The sequence below is a fragment of the Narcine bancroftii genome, chromosome 9, assembly GCF_036971445.1.
Source record: "Narcine bancroftii isolate sNarBan1 chromosome 9, sNarBan1.hap1, whole genome shotgun sequence".
Taxonomy (NCBI): Eukaryota; Metazoa; Chordata; class Chondrichthyes; order Torpediniformes; family Narcinidae; genus Narcine; species Narcine bancroftii.
Window position 1 is genome coordinate 87,313,369 of NC_091477.1, and position 18,763 is coordinate 87,332,131.

Sequence of the window (18,763 nt, forward strand, 5' to 3'; positions counted from 1 at the left end):
GGTCTGGAGGAAACTTTGGAGATTGGCATCATGATCCTGCAGGTCATGGTTGCAAATGGTGACATTATCCAGATATGGGAAGGTGGCCTGCAGCTCATACTGGTCCATCATCAGTCCATCTTCAAGACCCCATTGGTGATGTTGAAAGGAACCTTCAGGAAATGGTAGATGTGCCTCAAAACCACTGTAATGGAGTGGATGGAGAGCTGGTGGTATGCTGACTTTAGATCAATGGTGGAGAATACCCGATATTGAGTAATTTGGTTTACCATACTGGATATATGGGGGAAAAGGATACTCATCCAGCTGTGCAAATCTATAAAGGGTCTGATTGTGGTCAATGCCATTCTGTTTTTCTCCCCATTCTTCACCACCACCACTTGGGCTCTCCAGGGGCTGATACTGACTTCAATGATCCCCTCATTGAGTAGCCACTGCACTCTCGTCCAAATAAAGATCCTATCCTGGGCACTGTACTGCCTACTTCTGGTGGCAACAGGTTTACATTCGGGGTGAGGAAGGTGAACAATGGTGGAGGGGTGATCTTGAGATTGAGAACCCGAAGGTCATGTGCAATGAGCAGTTTTCAGGTTGTTGGTAGGAAACGATGGCCGAAGAGGCCAGGGGTTTTTGCTGGTGGAGTACAGTGGCCGGTTTAAAAACTGCTGGTTGGGGGAGGGGGGAGGGAATGGGGCACATCATACTCCATTGTCATACTTTTAAGGTGGTATTGAAAGTCCAGCCCCAGTAGCACGGCAGCGCAGAGCTATGGCATTACCAGGAGTTTAAAGTCTTTGTTGTGTGTGCTCCACACAGAGTCACTACACAGCTGTGAGCATCACCCATATGGGACTTTGAGGCCAATGAAACTTTGTGGCTTACTGGCCATACAGTGAGGGAGTAATGCTGCACCATGTTGGAGTGGATGAAGCTCTCTGTGCTCCCACTATTGAACAGGCAGCTCGTCACATGACTGTTTACCTGGATGTCCATCATCGATCTGGCGAGTCGGTGCGGGTTACATTGATCCAGCATGATGGAGGCCAATATTGGATCACTGTCTGTAGATGCGGGGGAGTGTTCTGGTGTGAAGTTGCAAGATGGCGGCACCCCAGCTTGCATGCGGCGCTGCTGAATTTCAAAGATGGCGGCATCCAAGATGGCGGCATCCAAGATGGCGGCATCCAAGATGGCGGCATCCAAGATGGCGGCCCCAATGGCCTGCATGTGGTGCTGCTAGGTTGGACTTTTACACTTTCACATAAAATCCTTTTTCCCCGCAGTTAGAGCAAACCATTTCTTTCGCTGGGCAGTGTTTCCTCATGTGGTTGTTTAGGCTGCAGAAGTATCACTTCGGGTGCTCGCGGAGTACAGCGGCCGTGGTCACGTCGCTGGTGGGACATGGTGTTAGGTACTCACAGAATACAGAGGACATGATCAGATTGTTGGCAGGACTTGGCGGTGGTAGCACTCCGCAGGGTTGCAGCCCTCCCACATCCCAAGATGGCAGTGCCAGGGGCAACCACGAAATGCCACATTGGTGGTTGAGTAAGCTTCCATATTCTGGAGGGCCATCTCTAGCGTGCCTGCCAGTTCGACTGCTCTCTGCAAGTTGACCTCACCTTGCTCCAACAGTCTCTGCCTGATGTAGTTGGACCTGATGCTTGCAACATAAGCATCTCTGATCAGGTCCTCCATGTTCACCATAGCCTTGCAGTTCCGTCTGAGAGTTCGCAAGGCCTGGAGTTACAAAGCGCTCAATTCCCCAGGTAGTTGTTTTCGGGTAGCTAGGAGGGAAGATGTGGGACTTTTGTAGAATAGAGAATTTGGCTTATACTTACTGCTATGAGAGTTGAATTAACAGCTCACATTCAGGTTGGTCAGGAAAGATCTGGAGATTGCTCCCTCCATTTTACTCTTGCATAGAGTTAATGACAAATTTTGTGTCGTGATTGCAAGGTCCAAAATTTATTATGGATGATCTGGACTGCCATTTTAAAATGCATTTGAACATGTGAATTTTTTCTTTCTTTCTTTTCTTTGGCTTGGCTTCGCGGACGAAGATTTATGGAGGGGGTAAATGTCCACGTCAGCTGCAGGCTCATTTGTGGCTGACAAGTCCGATGCGGGACAGGCAGACACGGTTGCAGCGGAAAATTGGTTGGTTGGGGTTGGGTGTTGGGTTTTTCCTCCTTTGCCTTTTGTCAGTGAGGTGGGCTCTGCGGTCTTCTTCAAAGGAGGTTGCTGCCTGCCAAACTGTGAGGCGCCAAGATGCACAGTTTGAGGCAATATCAGCCCACTGGCGGTGGTCAATGTGGCAGGCACCAAGAGATTTCTTTAGGCAGTCCTTGTACCTTTTCTTTGGTGCACCTCACTAGACTCTGAGCTTCCTCCATCATTCAACAAAATCATAGCTGATCTGATTGCAACCTCAATTTTGCAGTCCCATCCAACCTGATAACCTTTCACCCCATTGCTTTGAAGAATCTATATATTTCTGTCTTAAAATATTCAGTTTCCAAAGTTTTTTGAGCAAGAGTTCCAAAAATGGTGCTGTGATCTTTTTAAAAACCTGTGCTTCAACTTAAAGGTGACCTTCAAATGACCACTAATTTTTGATTCTTCCACACAAGGTGCATCCTCTTCACAGCCATTCTGTTAAGACACCTTAGAATCTTGTATAGTTCAATCAAGTTACCTCCTATTCTTTTGAACTCCACCAAATGCAGGCCTAAACTGTCCAATCTTTCATCATAAAGAAACCTGCTTAATTCCAGGTATTAGACAAGAAAATGATTTCTGAACTGCTCCCATGACACTTACCTGTATATTTTCCTTGAATAAAGAGGTGGTTTTGTGCACAATTATCCAGTTCTTTGTTCTATAACCCCTATAACTGAAGCATAATGTCATAAAACATTGCAAGGCATTTTGCAAACAATTTATCTGCAAAATAGGACACTGAGTAACATAAAGATGGTATTAGATCAGATTGCCAGAAGGGCTTTAGGACCTTCAACTGGGGAGATGGAGATAATTAAGTAGAAGATTTGAGAGGTTGACTGCAAGCATAGGAACGAGTGGTGAAGCCATTGCATAATATTTAGCAATGCAGTAGTTCTGAACAATTTGAGCAAGATAAGGAAAGAGTAATGGATTTGTTGGAAAGTATAGGCCTTTTTTTAATGGTGAAACCCCACATTAAAGCCGGCTCAAGTTAAAAAAAAAAGCTTTTAGTGACAACCTATGACGTGGATCCTGCGTTGCATTTATGGAGAGCAGAGTCAGGAGCCGACTTCCAGAGGTGAGGGAGGAGGGGCGAGTGGTGCAGTATCACTGCCCACCACGATGTCAAACGTACGCGTCAGGAAGTGTCAGCGCCAAGTTTACAGATGGGTCCAATATTGTGTGTTTTTACTCTATTGACTTGCTGAGTTTCTTCAGCAATTGTGTGTTTTCATTTTTTAAAATCTCGCTTGGGTCACGGGTTGACGACATCACCGTAATGCCATCAGCCCTCCCCTTTGCCGCTGTATTCAGCAGCATTCCTCTTATTGAGAGGTGGAGTGACTACACTCCACTTTTAAGTGAACCCCCCCCCACCGCAGGCAGATGGAAGCTGGAGCATATTACAGGAGTTCATCTACCTTTGGACCTTTTATGGAGGTAAGTGCAGCGACTTAAAGATGAAGTATCCCTGTTTTTACATTCGCCTTTCTCTATAAAAGGGCCAATTGTTATATCAATAATGAGAATTTTCCAGGAAATAGAAGGTAACAGATTTTGCAATTCTATAAATTCAAGTTGACTCACTTCCCTTTCTTCTTTTTGGATTGAGCACAGCAGGACCTTCGATGCTTGAAGTTTGTAAGGTAAAACATCATGAGATGGGAATGTGTAGGGAGTTACCCTGTACAAGGCTGTAACAAGAAGGGGAGGTGTCCTTGTACTCCTGTTAGGTAAAACATCATGAGATGGGAATGTACGGGGCAGTAACAAGATGTGAATGCATCCTTGTACTTACAAGATAAGAGAGACATTGATGGATTGAGAGGCAGGAAGCTAGCAGGGAAAGGATAGCAACAGTTTTAGTCATTGGACAAGTAATGATATGATGATGTTCTAAGCACATATCCAAGGGTATAAAAAATCACCATTTTGCTGATAACGGCAGAATGCATTCTCCGACTAACCTGGTTGGTCGCAAGTGTTACAATCCGGTAATAAAGAACAAAGAACCCTGATTTCGACTCAGCCTGGTGTTTGTCTCACTCATTCATGAACAAAGCAGACCTAACAAGTTCTACATTTCTCTTATTAGGTTTGCTTTCACTGCACAGAGGATTTGTTTTCCTTCAACCATTGCTATTTGAGTTGCTTTTTAAAAGTTTCCTTCCACACTGTTTTTAGGTTGAAAGTTTTAACATTCTTTGGTGTAATCAATTTCTCAGTTATCTTTAAACTAAATTTCCTTCAATTTACACCCATGGCATCATTTGTAAAGTACAATGATGTCATTGTGGTGTAAAAGACACATCACACGAAGTAACCAGCAGTAAAGTTAGCGATGATAAATTTCTAATTACTACAATTATCAAGATTTTAAAAAATTCTTGTGAGTAGTGATCTTTCTCAAGAGAACCCACATTGTGGATGTAATATCACATTTCTGTGAACAAATTAACATTTTCATTTTCTACATTTCATATATATATATATAGGAAATATTAATGATTGAATAACATCTTTTATTATGTGAGATTGCATTTAATGTAACAACTACTGCTATTGTTTTAAGGCTGATTTTGTATGTAATTCCAAAATACTACTTATCCAAAAATGTTCAGCAAGGGTGCTTAAGGAGAATAACTTGCACATTTTGGAAAGCCTAAATGACCTTGAGTGAACAAAATGTATTTCACCACCGTTCACAGATGGTGACAGGAAAGCCATTGTGATGTCACAATGAAAAGACTCAGACTACAGCCAGACATGAATGTTTGAGGATTTTTGTATCCAAACAAGTTTGGCTCCAATTCCGGAATGTCCATATTAATGGATGTAGATTAGAAATACAAAACAAATAATACTATTTACTACAGACATACAATTTAACTGAAGCTCATCTAAGAATTAACTACAAGTCTTGGAGATGAGAAGAAAATAAAAATGCAAGATTTTTAGTTGGCAGTAGCTATCAAATTAATTAAAATGCAAAATATTATTTAAGGTCATACATTTGTTTCCAGCAGATATTCAGATGGTAATTTGTGGAGCATTTTATTTTACATAAAGGTTAAATAACCTGAACATTGAGTTTGATAGATGCCTGGAAACAAAGTGAACAGTGAGTGAGATTTTATACCCAAAATTGATTGGGCTCTGATTTTAATCCCTTCCCCAGTTCTGTAACATCTCCTAGCTTTCTTCCAAGGCTTTGTACTCCTCCAATTTTGTCCATTTGCACACCCAGATTTCCTTAATCCCTTTACTGGAAGCCATATTTTCAACAGTGTAAACTTTAGACTTTGGAATTGCATCACTAAACTTGTTTTCTTTTCCATTCCCTTTTCACCTTCAAAACGATATACATTTAACTCTTGATTCATCAATATTGGATAGAAGTCGATTAAATTTCTACCCAGGAAAAGCAACTTTAAAAATTGTTTCAGATTTGAAAAGCAATGCAAGATAAAAGCCCTTTCTTTCAAAAACAACAGCCAAGAATAATTCACATAATCTGTTCCCTCCGATTTTTCTGTCCACTACTTAAAGAATGTCTTTGGAGTTGGCACCAACCATAATGACTGTCCAATGAAAATTGATGAGATAGGACCAATTAGGTGAGGGTGCATTACTTTAAGGGATAAACTGCGCCCAGAAGGACAATCATAAAAGGAAGGGTTTGGATCAATTAAATCACTTGTGTGATTTCCATGTATTCTTAAAAAAGTTTTGCCACTACACCTGGGCAGTTTTCCAAAGAAACCATGGACAGGTCTAGCTAACCTGTACAAATAGTTGCCAACACTGTAGTGATTCATGTCCATAATCAGAATTAGACCCAATTACATGAGAACTGAATCTGTAGCTAGTGCAGAGTTAAAAGCAAGTTAAAATTGTTAAAGTACTGAAGCTGCAGCTACCGTATATACGTGTGAGACAGCCTAATCTTATGAACCAATTTTCAGAGTATAATTTCAGGGGTCGACTATTACATGCATACAACTTTTGACTGTGGTAAGTGCCTGCATCATTTGATGCATCGTGAGCTCATGTGGGTTGGAGGGTGGCCGGGACTGGGGGATAAGTCCGCTTCATCGGAACCTCAAATGGGAGGGCGGGTGGCCGGGATCAGATAGTACGTCTGCATTTGGGATGTCGGGAGCTCCAGTGGGCGGGTGGCAGGAGTCAAAAATAGAGGGATTGACTTTTATAGTGATAAATGGAAAATTCCAGATTTTGGGGCCAAAAATACAGGGTTGACTTGTTTAAAGTATATACAGAATATTATACCAGTCTTCTGTAATTTTATTATATTGATTGTCATTTTTTAAATGAAATGTGGTAGTGTTACTAAGTTTCAATAAATTTTGTTTTGAAATTCGATCTATTTGGAAAGATTTTTGAGTTGTACTGCCGAGTCTTGTTTTTGTTGGGTAAAACTAGCCATCAGTGATGAGTACCTGAACTTGTTCTTTGCCTCATCATCAAAGCATTAAGATAGATGATGTACAAAACATCAAAACCACAAATAATAAGTGTCCACTGGATCCTGGATTTCCTCACTTCCAGACCACAATCGGTGAGGATTGGTAAGACCATCTTCTCCACAATCTCCACCAGAACCAGAGCACCACAGGACTGTGTTCTTGGCCCTGCGCTCTTCTCAGTTTACTCCTATGAACATCGAGCTCAATACAACAGCAACACCATCTACAAGTTCCCTGACAATACCATGGTACTGGGTTGTATAAAAAAGGGGTGATGAGTCAGCATGAAGGAGGGAGATTAAAAACTTGGCTGAATGGTGCACCAACAACTTCACACTCAACATCACCAAAACCAAGGAGCTGATTGTGGACTTCGGGTTCTTGTTCTTGGTAGTCACTATCTCAGAGGATATTTCCTGGACCCAACACACCAATAGCATTGTGAAGAAAGCATATCGTTCCTCTACTTCCCAAGGAGTTTGTGGAGGTTTGGCATGACATCAGAAAGCCTGAAAAATTTCCACAGCTGTGTAGTGGAAATTGTGCTGATCGGCTGCATCTTGGTCTGGTACGGGGACACCAATGCCCCCAAGCAAAAAGCCTTGCAAGATGTAATGGGCACAGCCCAGGACATCATGTGTAAAAGCATCTTCACCATTAAGAACATCTACAAGGAATACTGGCATCGGAGAGCAGCACCAATTATTAAGGATTAACACAGGCTCGGCTCTTGTTGCTATCAGCAGGGAAGAGGTCTAGGTGCCACAAGACTCGCACCACCAGGTTCAGGAACAGCTGTTACCCTTCTGTCAGACTCCTCAACAACAAACTCAATCAGGGGCTCATTTAAGAACTCTTATGTTTGCACTTTTGATTTTTTTTCTGCTGTATTGCAATCAGTTTGTTTATATTTCTTTCTTTCTTTATTTCCATGTGTATGTTGAGTTAGTTTAATTTTTGCCCTGCCAATAAGTGGTAATTCTGCCTTGCCCACAGGAAAAAATAATCTTAGGGTTGTATATGATGTCATGTATGAACTCCGACAATAAATCTGAATCCAATCCACTCTTTAAATCAATGTAATAATTTGTGTTCCTCTTAGTTATAATAACCTATAATTTATGATAACAGTGAGACTAAAATCATACACTGTTCCATATTCATTAATGCTGCCACTTCAGGCAGGATTGTTGTATCCAATGTATGCCCTCTTTTGACAACACCAACAAATGCTTGGCTTTGAAATGCATTCTTAACAAAATGCAAGTTTTTTTCCAAATTGTGTTGCATTTGACATATTCAACTTAGTAGAAATAATTAGATGTACTCCCACCACAAATCATGAGTTGTTATAATAACACAAAATTATGGAGACTCGCAACACGTCAGGCAACAAAGGATTTAGTGTTAGTAAAGAAAGTGAGAGATAAAAGCCAAGATTTTATTGCACGCAGAGCGATGTTCTATATTTTTCCCAGCCTCTGTTCTTTTGCTCACAATTCAAGCACATGACTCAAGAGTAAAACATGAAGATTGAATAAACGGTGCAATTTGGTAGTTAATCTAATTAGTGAAAGCTTTAATATGGAAGAAGGGGACAATGAACAAAATAGGTTCCATTATTTGAGAAAGAATTTAACATGGTACATAACTGCACTGAATTTCAAGAGAGATCAACGCACGATAATCACACATTGAAAATAAAAATTAAACATATTGCACTGGGCAACAGGACTTAACAATGGAATATGATTGACCTCCTCGATTCTTCATTCACTCTGAGACAGTACAGGCAGATTAAGCATTGCAAAGAAGTTACTGGTTAACATGAACCATCATCTGAAAGCATATCATACTGAACCCATTCAGTGCTCGCATCCTGTTGACCCTGATAAGTTGTATGCATTTCTGGACACCACAAGTCAAAGGGGCTTCCAGCTGGACATGGAAAACCACCAAGGTTGATTCCAGACGACAAATCTATAGAACATACAGAACAGGCCAAGAAGAAAAGGATATGTTACAAATGTAAAAAAAACCTTGGAAATTTAGTATTTTCCACTTCTATTCCAGAGGCATATGATTTAGCCTCTTGAGCTGAATGAGCTGTAGTTAAACTGGAAAGTCTGCAGATCTGTGATTGTGCAATACATAAAAGTGCTGGAGAAACCTAGAAGTGCCATCTGGTTGGAATATTAGGCGTTGTTCCTTCAATTTGTGAGTGGCCTCTGTTTGATTGTGCTGGAGGCCATGGACAGACATGTCAGTGTGGGGTATAGATTGAAATTGAAATGGTTGCACTGGGATGCCCGTTCTTGCTACAGACAGAGTGAAGGTGCTCTCCGATGTTGAGGAGATCCCAAAGGGAGCACTGGATGCAGTAAATGAGCCCTGAAAATTCACAGGTGAATTGTTGCTTCATTTGTAAGGACTATTTGGGGCCCTGAAAGGTGGTGAGCTTGGAGATGTGGGCACAAGTGTAGCATATACTGCGGTTACAGGGGTAGGCACTAAGGAAGTAATTAGTGTGTGATAGTACAGATTCTATCACCAATGTGTATATGTACAGATTGTAGTGTAGGATGACTGTGATTGGCTGAGAGCATAACCATGCCTACTGGCAGGTCTTAAAGGGTTGCTCCTGGCCAGACCAGGTCATTCTGGACTGGTCGACCTCCATGTGATAGGCTCCAGTGGTTAATAAAATCCTTGATTTGGATCAACAAGCCTTTAATTCCTTCGACGTGCTCTACATAGTGCAATGAGGGAGAGGGAGGGGTCCTGCAGAAAGTGAAGGGAGGAGGTGAGGGGAAGATTTTTTTGGTGGTGTAATCATGTTATAGGTCCAGAATTTGCAGAGGATAATATGTTGGATGTAGAGGCTGGTGGGATGGTTAGTGAAGACAAGGGGAATCCTGTCTTTGTTGCATCTAGGAGGGAGGGGGCAAGGGCAGATGTGCAAGAAATACAGGATAGGGTGTAAGTGCTGTGTTGATGGCAGTAGAGGGGAAGCTATGTTTTATTTTTGAAGAATGTTCTGGAATGGAAGACATCATCTTGGGGGCAAATGGGAGGGAGATGAAGGATTTGAGAGAAAGGAATAAAATCCTTGTGGGTAGAGAATGTGAAGAATTGTAGTTATCTGTGGGAGTTGGTGGGATTGTTGAAAGATCTGTAGAGAATTTGTCTCCCAAGATAGACACAGAGAGATTGAGAAATAGGGGATTGTTGCCAGAGATGGACCAAGTGAATTAGAGGTCAGGGTGAAAGTTAGGAGCAAAGTGGATAAAGTTGACTAGTTCATCATGGTACATGAGGCAGCCCCAATGTACTCATCAATGAAGCAAAGAGTTGAGGAGCCTTGCCTGCATTGACTTGCAGCATGGATTGCTCCACATAGCAAAAAGGCATGCACAGCTGGGACCTATATGGGTACCCATGGCTACTCCTTTGACTTGCAGAAAGTGGGATGAGTTAAAGGAGAAATCAATGAGAACAAGTTCTGCCAGATGGAGGTGGGTGATGGTGGAGGGGAAAAATATTTGAGTGTTGTTGAGAAAGGAATGAAGGGCTTTTAGACCTTCGGAATGAGGGATGAAGGCATATAGAGATTGGACATCATGGTGAAAATGGAGGCAATCGAGTTCAGGGATCTGGATGTTGCTCAAGTGATGGAGATATCACAGATGTAGGTATGGATGGACAAAATAGAGCTTTAATTGTTCAGTTCCCAACAATATATTTTAAAAATGGAGGGGTGGGGTTCAGAAAAAAATGCCAAATAATAAACGTAAAACAGCACTTATAGATATACAAAAAAAAATCAATAAAAGATAGTTCCAGGATTATGGAGAGATCCAAGATAGAAACAAGGTGGTTCTTTAACAAGAAAGCGGTCTTGAAGAGAGCCAAGGACACATTCACTAAATAGCTAAATGCTCCATCAAAGATGCTATTCTCAGCTGAAAACCTCCATTATTGTTTAAAGCAGTACAGGCATTGTGATCCAGAACTGGTCAGCAGACTGAAAAGCAGCTGAGTGCACACAATAAAGCTTCTATATTTAGTTCTAAAGATTAAGACAACCAAAATAATATATTGAAAAACAATTATGACTGGATATTTATTAAAATCTTCACAAAGAAACTTTCAATTGGTAAATTGATTCAAGTACCAGAAATAATTTGAGTTCCTTTCCCTGACCATCATACTTACAGAATGAATTTGGCAGTAAATTAACTAAGATCTTACGGGATTTCATTGTTTCAATTCTCATCAGGCTTGACAGTGTGTACTCTATATTTCACAATAACAGGGACGTAACTGCTTTTCCTCAGGTCCTTTCTAACATTCTGTAGGTGGAATATTTTTAAACTACCAAGTCTTTGGGTGAAATAAAAAAGGTCAAATAACCGAGCCCACGGAATTTGCCACTTGCATCATGGCTCCAACCAACTTTATGTAAAAAAATTTTTTTTTTGTTGTTGTGACCTCCAGATGACCATTGCTGACTCACTCCAGTAGCAGACCTAACATCGGTTCTTCTGAACATGGTTCAAATGAACACAGTTGTTGAGCCCCTTATTATATTGTGTAGAAGATGCAGGAAAACACTCCACTACAGTACTGAATGGCTGGTGTTCTCTTGAGATGCTGGCAATGCACTACTTTGAAGATCAGGGGAGTTTGCCTTGGGACTACTGCTTGAAAAATGCTTGACCTACTGTAACATGTTTTGGGTGACATTGAAGCTGAATAACCTATCATTTACAAGATGGCTAATAAATGTTTCAAGAAGCTTTCAGAGATGTTCAAGTCCTTATTGCAATTCTGATAAGGATCAAACAGGACATCCTGGAATTTATATCCTTAGGCACATTTTCACAAGAGACACAATATTGACCAATTTTCACATTCATCTTTCACATTAAAGAAAATCTCACAATGTAAAAGTAGTACAAAACAGACCTCATTTACATATCTGAGGAGCTTTGAAGAACACCTACAAACGGAAAATAATCCTTGGCCCACTCTTCTACCTTGAACCAATTTTGTTCATTCCATTATTACACAAATGCGGATATTTCACATGATTTTTTTTTAAAGTTCTGGTCATAATATTTTTACACAAAATAAATTAAATGAATTTCAAACAAGTTACATCAGCTGCATTAATAAAGTATACCATAATAAAAGTTAATAACTGAACCCCATCACCACATAATAAATGCATTGAAATTAATGCACTGATTGATGATATAGGTATTAACAGCAATTACATTTTATTAAACATGACAGAGATAGTAAGTGCTAGAAAATAATAAATAGAAAATGTTGAAAATTCATAGCAACTGTGAAGAGAAAATAGTTAACATTCTGGATATGATTTTAGCAAAACATCCAAAAATAATTTTTTCCTTTCAAATACTGACAGTATTTGTTTGGAGAGTATGGATAGAATTGGTCATCTTTTGACTGCCAGAGGAGGCATCCTTGAACTGGTGTTCTCTGTAGAAATGCTGCCAATTAAGTCAAATTGGGTAAAACTGACCCACCAGGAAAGAATGAATACTAATATGGATCACTCAGTAGAATGGATAAATTGGGGAGAAATTTGGATTTGAGGGAATAGAGGTGAGAAGAGGTACATTTAAAAAGATAGTGAACTATTACAGTGTGATATTTGGCTCTGCAGCCAGTGGAGGGACTGGATACCACCTGACCATTACCTGCCAATTTAACAAACTACAGTATTCAACAATGTTCTAACCTCTGTGCCATAAGCTGTGGAAGGATTTTATGGGGAATAAAAAGCCTCTCATACAGTAAACCTCACCTGATGACAATATTTTTTATAATAACGGAATTTTCAAAATATTCTGGGTTATTCATTTAAAAATTACATCTCATTGCAGAATTTATTTTCCAAAATAATGTTTGTACTTTGATTGGAATTATTAGCGCTAATGAGAATTATTTTTTTCTGGCTGGGAAAGCAAGACCAAGGAATTATAATCTTAATATCAAACTGTGGTCATTTGGGGAGTAGTTGTAGCAATGATGATCCACCCTCTCCTTCAGAGAGCAATCAATGAAACCTCCAATAATAATTTTACATTGGAATCAGATTTTTAGTTGCACAATGGTGTAAAAGGTTAAAGAAAAGGATAGAGTTCAGAAACTGATCAGCTATTGTATTCTTGAAGAAAGAACTGGCTTCGATGAATATATGAATTTATGAGCTTCAAACCACATGGAAAGCAACTCATCAATCGAGTTCTGAATGAGTAACATTCCTGATCTCAAAAACCTTTATATATAGTCTAGCATTTGTAAATCATTTTGGTGCATTTGCGTTCAGTAGAAATTTGGTTCAAAGCAGGGCAATTTACGATGCTGGCTGCTTTCTCATTACTTCTCAACTCAGGCGATGACAGCACAAGTAGGTAGTTATAGTCTTTAATACAGAGCTGATTGTATCAGTCTGTTTCAATTTGTTACTTCAGGAGGTACCACAAGAATATATATTTTTTCATTTACTTGTCATTAGTAAATGTGTTTAACCACAATATCTCAGAATACTTAGAAACAGTAAGAGGAAAAACCTTGTTACACCAACGTTCCACAATGATAAGTGTTAGTGAAGAATATTTTAAACAAATAATAAAAGAAACCAAGTCTATTGGATAGTTTTCAGTGCATGATTCCCCCAATGTATTTATTTGGTGGAACTGCCTTAAAAGGTTTGGGGAGATTATCAATTATAAAAAGGAACCCATGGACTTTTGTGGTCTTTCACGATGATGAAACTGTTTTCTAAATTGATCAACTTTAACTCTCATTAAAAAAAAAAATCCTATTTAAAAATGATCCTTTTTAAACTGATTAAACTAGAAATAAAATTTCAGATCTCACATCAAATCCTTTTTCTTGATTTAGGGTTAGGGTTAAGGTACTAATGGCACAAGAAGACAATGTCTTGAACAACTTATTGAGTAGAGAGGAAAATCAAATGAGCTCTTCTGCTCTTAGTTTGAAAACCAAAATAGAAATGCTGGAAATGCTCAGCAGGTCTGCAGAAAGTGAAACAGAGTTAATGTTTCAGGATGGAGAATTTTTGTTAGGCTCTGACCTGAAACATTGATTCTGCTTTCTCTTTCCACAAATGGAGCCTGACCTGTTCAGTGTTTCCAGCATTTAATAGCTTTGTACTGAGAGGGATGAAGAGAATTAACAGCAATCACCAACTTAAATCACAAAATGTGAGAAAAAATTACAGATGTTCATGCAATGCTCAACATAGTAAATCCTTTATCCATAAATCTTCATGATCTAACTGGTATTCAGTTCTGATAACAAAAATACCCCCAAATCTGAACAGACAGCAACTTACCCATAACTTGTTTTTTTTCGGTAAGACATCCTTATAATGCAAAGTCCTTTTGTGACCTAAGTATTTACATCATAGAGTTTAGTTAAACAGTAAAATGAAACTTTTTGCTTAAGTGCATATTTTAGCAGATTAGAGCCACAAATACAATTATGTTCAGTTTTTGCAACTCCAAGCTAACATTAAATTATTTATTTAATAATAATGATTTATACTTGAAAGAAAATTTTGTCAGAGTGGATTTTGTTGTTCTATTTTTAACAGGATAAATCCACACAGTGCACATGAAATGTTAACAACAATAAAAACATGAGTCAAATGTACATTTGCTTTACAAGATGATAAAATGTTTATTGTAATTTATTGTTAACCTTTTGCATGTTATCATCAAAACATAGTGATAGCTCGTCTTTCAGATTAAAGTAAAATTTTATAAGATGACATTTGTTTATCTAAATAAAAAATTCTTCCTCTGTAGTGCTTTCACAAAACAGCTGGGGTTCTTCAGGTGATTTCTGACAAATTGGTGTTGGTTCTTCATCATTATTTGGATTCTGCCACTTTTTGCTTATTAAAGCACTGTTAGCCTCAGAAGATTTTACCGTTGGTTTTAATGCATGACTCCTTATACCTGTTGAGAGAGCAGATACAGAACAGGGACTAACACTAGTAAATGGATTTGATGGTGTAACAATGAATCCAGTGTCAACATCAGTTTCAGCAATTTGTATTCCAGTGGTTTCGTGATCAAGGTTTCGGACCTTAGTCGGTGTGTTGAAATAGAAGGCCAACTCACTGCGAGACGTTGTTGCCGGACTACTGCGTTGTGACGAGTAACAGGAGCTACTTTTAGGAGTGCTGCACAAACTCTCTGATGTGCTGCTTTCATATCTGTCCAACATTCCATGCAAATTGTTCCTTTGCTTTCCTTTCGCATCTTTCCTTTCTTCTGCATCTGGTGCCCAAGCAGAAAACATTTTGTTCCTGTCATGAGATGTTTGATTGTAGGACCACTTATCTGAATGTGAATTTTGATGGCATGACACTGAACTGCATGAGAAATTGCTAAAACCACTGTTGCCATGCGCTTGAGCATCAGACCAGTTTCTGTGTAAGTATCGAGTGCTCCCTTGGACCTGTTCACAGGAAAATAACAATAAATTAGAACAAGTATCGCTGATAAGCCACATGATACCCAAAACATGCTCATTCCATTGACAGTAATGATTGTTTTATGCAAATAAACCATAAATAAAATATTTAAAAAGATCAACTGAATTACATTTGTATTGTCAGAAGTGGAAGTTTTTAAATCCAAAAGTACACCAAGTTAAGGAAGTCTGATTCCACAAACAGCCAAATTACTTCAGTTTGTTTAATCAGCTATCTACCAAAGGAATACAGTACACAAATATTTATGTTCCATTTTCAACTATTTCTTCTTTGGCTTGGCTTCGCGGACGAAGATTTATGGAGGGGGTAAACTATTACTTTAAAAGTATAGTATTTTACATAAGATTTGACTGAAAAATCTTAAATAATTGCCATTTTGGAAGCGTTATTAGATTCTTGCTTTTCACTAGAATTTAACTATTTTTGAAGGTTTATACTCATTCACAAAGAAATGAGTATGGCAACAAACCTCTTCATACTGTCCTTATACTGACACTACTCAATTATAATTAAAATTGAGTAGAGTTAAAATTCATGAAATATTCCATATTTTGTTTTATATAAAAACCATGTCAGTGCCTTTACTTCCTCAAGAGTTTGTGGATGTTTGATATGACATTGGAAACTTTGCCAGATTTCTACAGATGTGCAGTGTGCTGACCGGTGCATCACTTTCTGGTATGGGGGCACCAATACCCCTGAGCGTAAAGCCCTCCAAAAGGTAGTTGACATAGCCCAGGACATTACAGGCAAAACCCTCCCCACTATTGAGAACATCTACAGGGAACGCTATCATTGGAGAGCAGCAGCAATCCTCAAGGATCCACATCATTCAGCGCAAGCTCTGTTCTTGCTGCTGCCATCAGTTGCTACCCCTCTACGATCACAATCCTCAATAACAAACTCAATCAGAGACTCTTTTGAGGCCTCAGTGCACTTTATTGATTTTTTTCTCTCTGTATTGCTCAGATTGTTTGCATTAGTTTTCTGTTTACAGTTCTTTATTTATTCACATGTATAAAGGCAGTATCTGGGTTGAAGATGTCCAATTTATGAACAACCCATAGTTACGAACTGGCAAGCTGGCCAGAAGCAAAATGGCGTCAACTTCCGGTTCAAGCGTGGTTGAGTATAATTTAAATTCAACAGTGGAGCCTTACCCCAGTCGCTCTGACCTGATTCTCCATCCCTCCCTCCCCGGGCTTTCACTTGGCCTGGTACCCCCCCCTCACCCACTACAACGCGGCTCAGCCGCTACCACACTCGCCGCTCCGAAGCAATCCGGTTCTTCCCTCCCCAGTCTAATGCCGCCCAAATAAAACTCTTCTCTGCTAATTTTGGTCACTAACACCTTTATGAGAGATGAAAACTAGTACTCCAATCTAGCATTTGTTAAAACTCAAAGTGATAGCATTTGATAATGGGTCTTGAATTTTAAATATTTTCCTTTTGGTTTTCTTCTGCTAGTGTGCCATTCCAAGAATACTGGCTGCCATCTAGTAACTTTCAAGGGTTCACTTCTCCTATTTGATCCTTGAATTTTTAAAAAGTATAGTGAATACTAAATAGAATATGATCCATATATAGTCCCTCTCCCCTGCCAAAGTCATCCTTTATACAGTAGCTTCCAGCACTTGAAGTGGGTACTGAATTGCCAATAAAACTGATGTGGTTTATTATTTTTACTTTATGGTAGTCAAAGACTGGAAAATGAACTCTGTTTTGCTTCGAGATCGATCTCAGATTTGCTTATTATGTACAGTACTGCATTTTGTACTGTATTATTAAGATGTTTTAGTGTTGGGAAGTGTTATTTTTATGCACTGAAAGGCAAAATATACAATACTAAGATAAACTTGATTAGCTGAAACTAAATAAGAACCACATGTACTTGTTCGGTCTTAAATACAATTTTGAGTTAAAAATGGACCTAGGTAACAGAACTGGTATTTAACCTGGGGATTGCCTGAACACTGTGAACAGTTTTTTTTTTGTACTACCAGAAAGTATTGATTCTACCTCACCAACAGGAAAAAGAATCTCAGGGTTGTTTGTGATGTCATGTGTGTACTCTGTCAATAAATCTTAAATCTGCTCATCTTTTTCTTGACTGGAGTTTGCATTATCAATAAGTAGAAATTCCGCCTGGCCTGTAGGATAAAGGATCATGTGATGCCATGTTTGTACTCTGACAATAAATTTGAACTTTGAACTGTAATTCTATGCACTGAAAGCAATCAGAATAAACAACAGCGCCTCCCCCCCCACCCCACTTGCAGTTTTGTGTTCTGCAGTTTCAGTTACCTGTAGTCAACTGCAGTCCGAATGGATCCAACTGCTCTGCTCTCTCTCCACAGCCCCGTATCAGTCTCAACTAATCCCACAGCCCCACGCTCTCCCCACAGCCCTATATCAGTCCCCACCCTTATCCCACTGGCCTGCTCTCTCCCCACAGTCCTATATCAGTCACCACCCTTATCCCACTGTCTCGCTCTCTCCCTACAGGCTTATATCAGTTCCCACCCTTATCCCACTGTCCCGCTCTCTCCGTACAGCCCTGTATTAGTCCCTACACTGATCCATTGTCCCGCTCTCTCCCCACAGCCCCATGTCAGTCCCCACACTGATCCCTACTTACAAATAAAAAGTTTAAAAGGTATACTACAGTTTCCCATATAGCTTTGCCAAGTATATAATATGGTGTTTGCACAACAGCCACATCGCATAACCCTGTTCGGTACTATCCACAGTTTCAGGCATCCACTAGGGTTCTTGGAATATATCCCCCGCGGATAAGGGGGGGGGGGGGGGGGGGAAGAAGAGGGAAAACATCCATTGTTTTGTACAATATTCTGCAACAGTTTGTGGTGAAGGCTGCAAGTTGGCAGACCTGCTGCAAGACCTCATTTCAAGACAGGTTTTAAGTTCTGATTTTAGCCTATTCTAAAACTCTGTAGTCAATTGCAGAGGTTGTGGTTGGTTATTGTGTTGAATAGAGGAAGAACTCCTTGGAAGAAGAGGTTATCTTTTGGAAAAATCCAAGAGTGGGCATGTTTCTTTGGTAAGACACTTTAGTTGTTGATTGAAGAAGATAAGGATTGTGTGTCCAACGAACAATAAATATCTCTCTGAAACCAACGAAGACCTTCCTGAGCAGTAACAACACTTATAGTGTCAGAGTCTGGTGAAGATCTTAAATGTTAAATTCTGTGCACAGAATGGAAGAATGCCTGATACCTGTGAACTTGGAGAACTGAAAAGTGAATGATTGGACAGTGAAAAAGAACTTTCTTGAACACACAAACCTCACATACACGTGCCTTTAGAATTAGAAAGGAGTTAGTCAGCATGGTTTTGTCAGGGGTAGATCATGCTTAACAAACCTTATAGAGTTTTTCGAGGGGGTTACAAAAAAGATTGATGAAGGGAAGGCTGTGGATGCTGTCTATTTAGACTTTAGTAAAGCTTTTAACAAAGTTCCCCACAG

The 18,763-nt window shown here is 39.6% G+C and overlaps 1 protein-coding gene and 1 long non-coding RNA gene across 14 annotated transcripts in view; one reads left to right on the forward strand and one right to left on the reverse strand.

Annotated features, from left to right (window-relative positions):
- Nucleotides 1–18,763, reverse strand: part of LOC138742405 (protein FAM124B) — a 56,348-nt gene that overhangs the window by 12,057 nt on the left and 25,528 nt on the right. For 3 of the 13 annotated variants that reach the window (XM_069896739.1, XM_069896741.1, XM_069896742.1), the window contains 3 exons: nucleotides 14,107–15,239; nucleotides 8,575–8,693; nucleotides 2,824–2,896 (listed from right to left, as the gene is read on the reverse strand). In XM_069896739.1, the coding sequence (XP_069752840.1) occupies nucleotides 14,556–15,239 (684 nt within the window). In that variant the 3' untranslated portion in view covers nucleotides 2,824–2,896; nucleotides 8,575–8,693; nucleotides 14,107–14,555. Of the gene's footprint in view, nucleotides 1–2,823; nucleotides 2,897–4,193; nucleotides 4,483–8,271; nucleotides 8,694–14,106; nucleotides 15,240–18,763 lie in introns of those variants that run through there. The other 10 variants (XM_069896737.1, XM_069896730.1, XM_069896743.1 and 7 more) reach the window with 9 other exon arrangements.
- On the forward strand, nucleotides 4,529–11,515 carry LOC138742406 (uncharacterized). The gene is made up of 2 exons (XR_011344144.1): nucleotides 4,529–4,615; nucleotides 11,211–11,515. It is a non-coding gene; the product is annotated as an uncharacterized lncRNA (long non-coding RNA).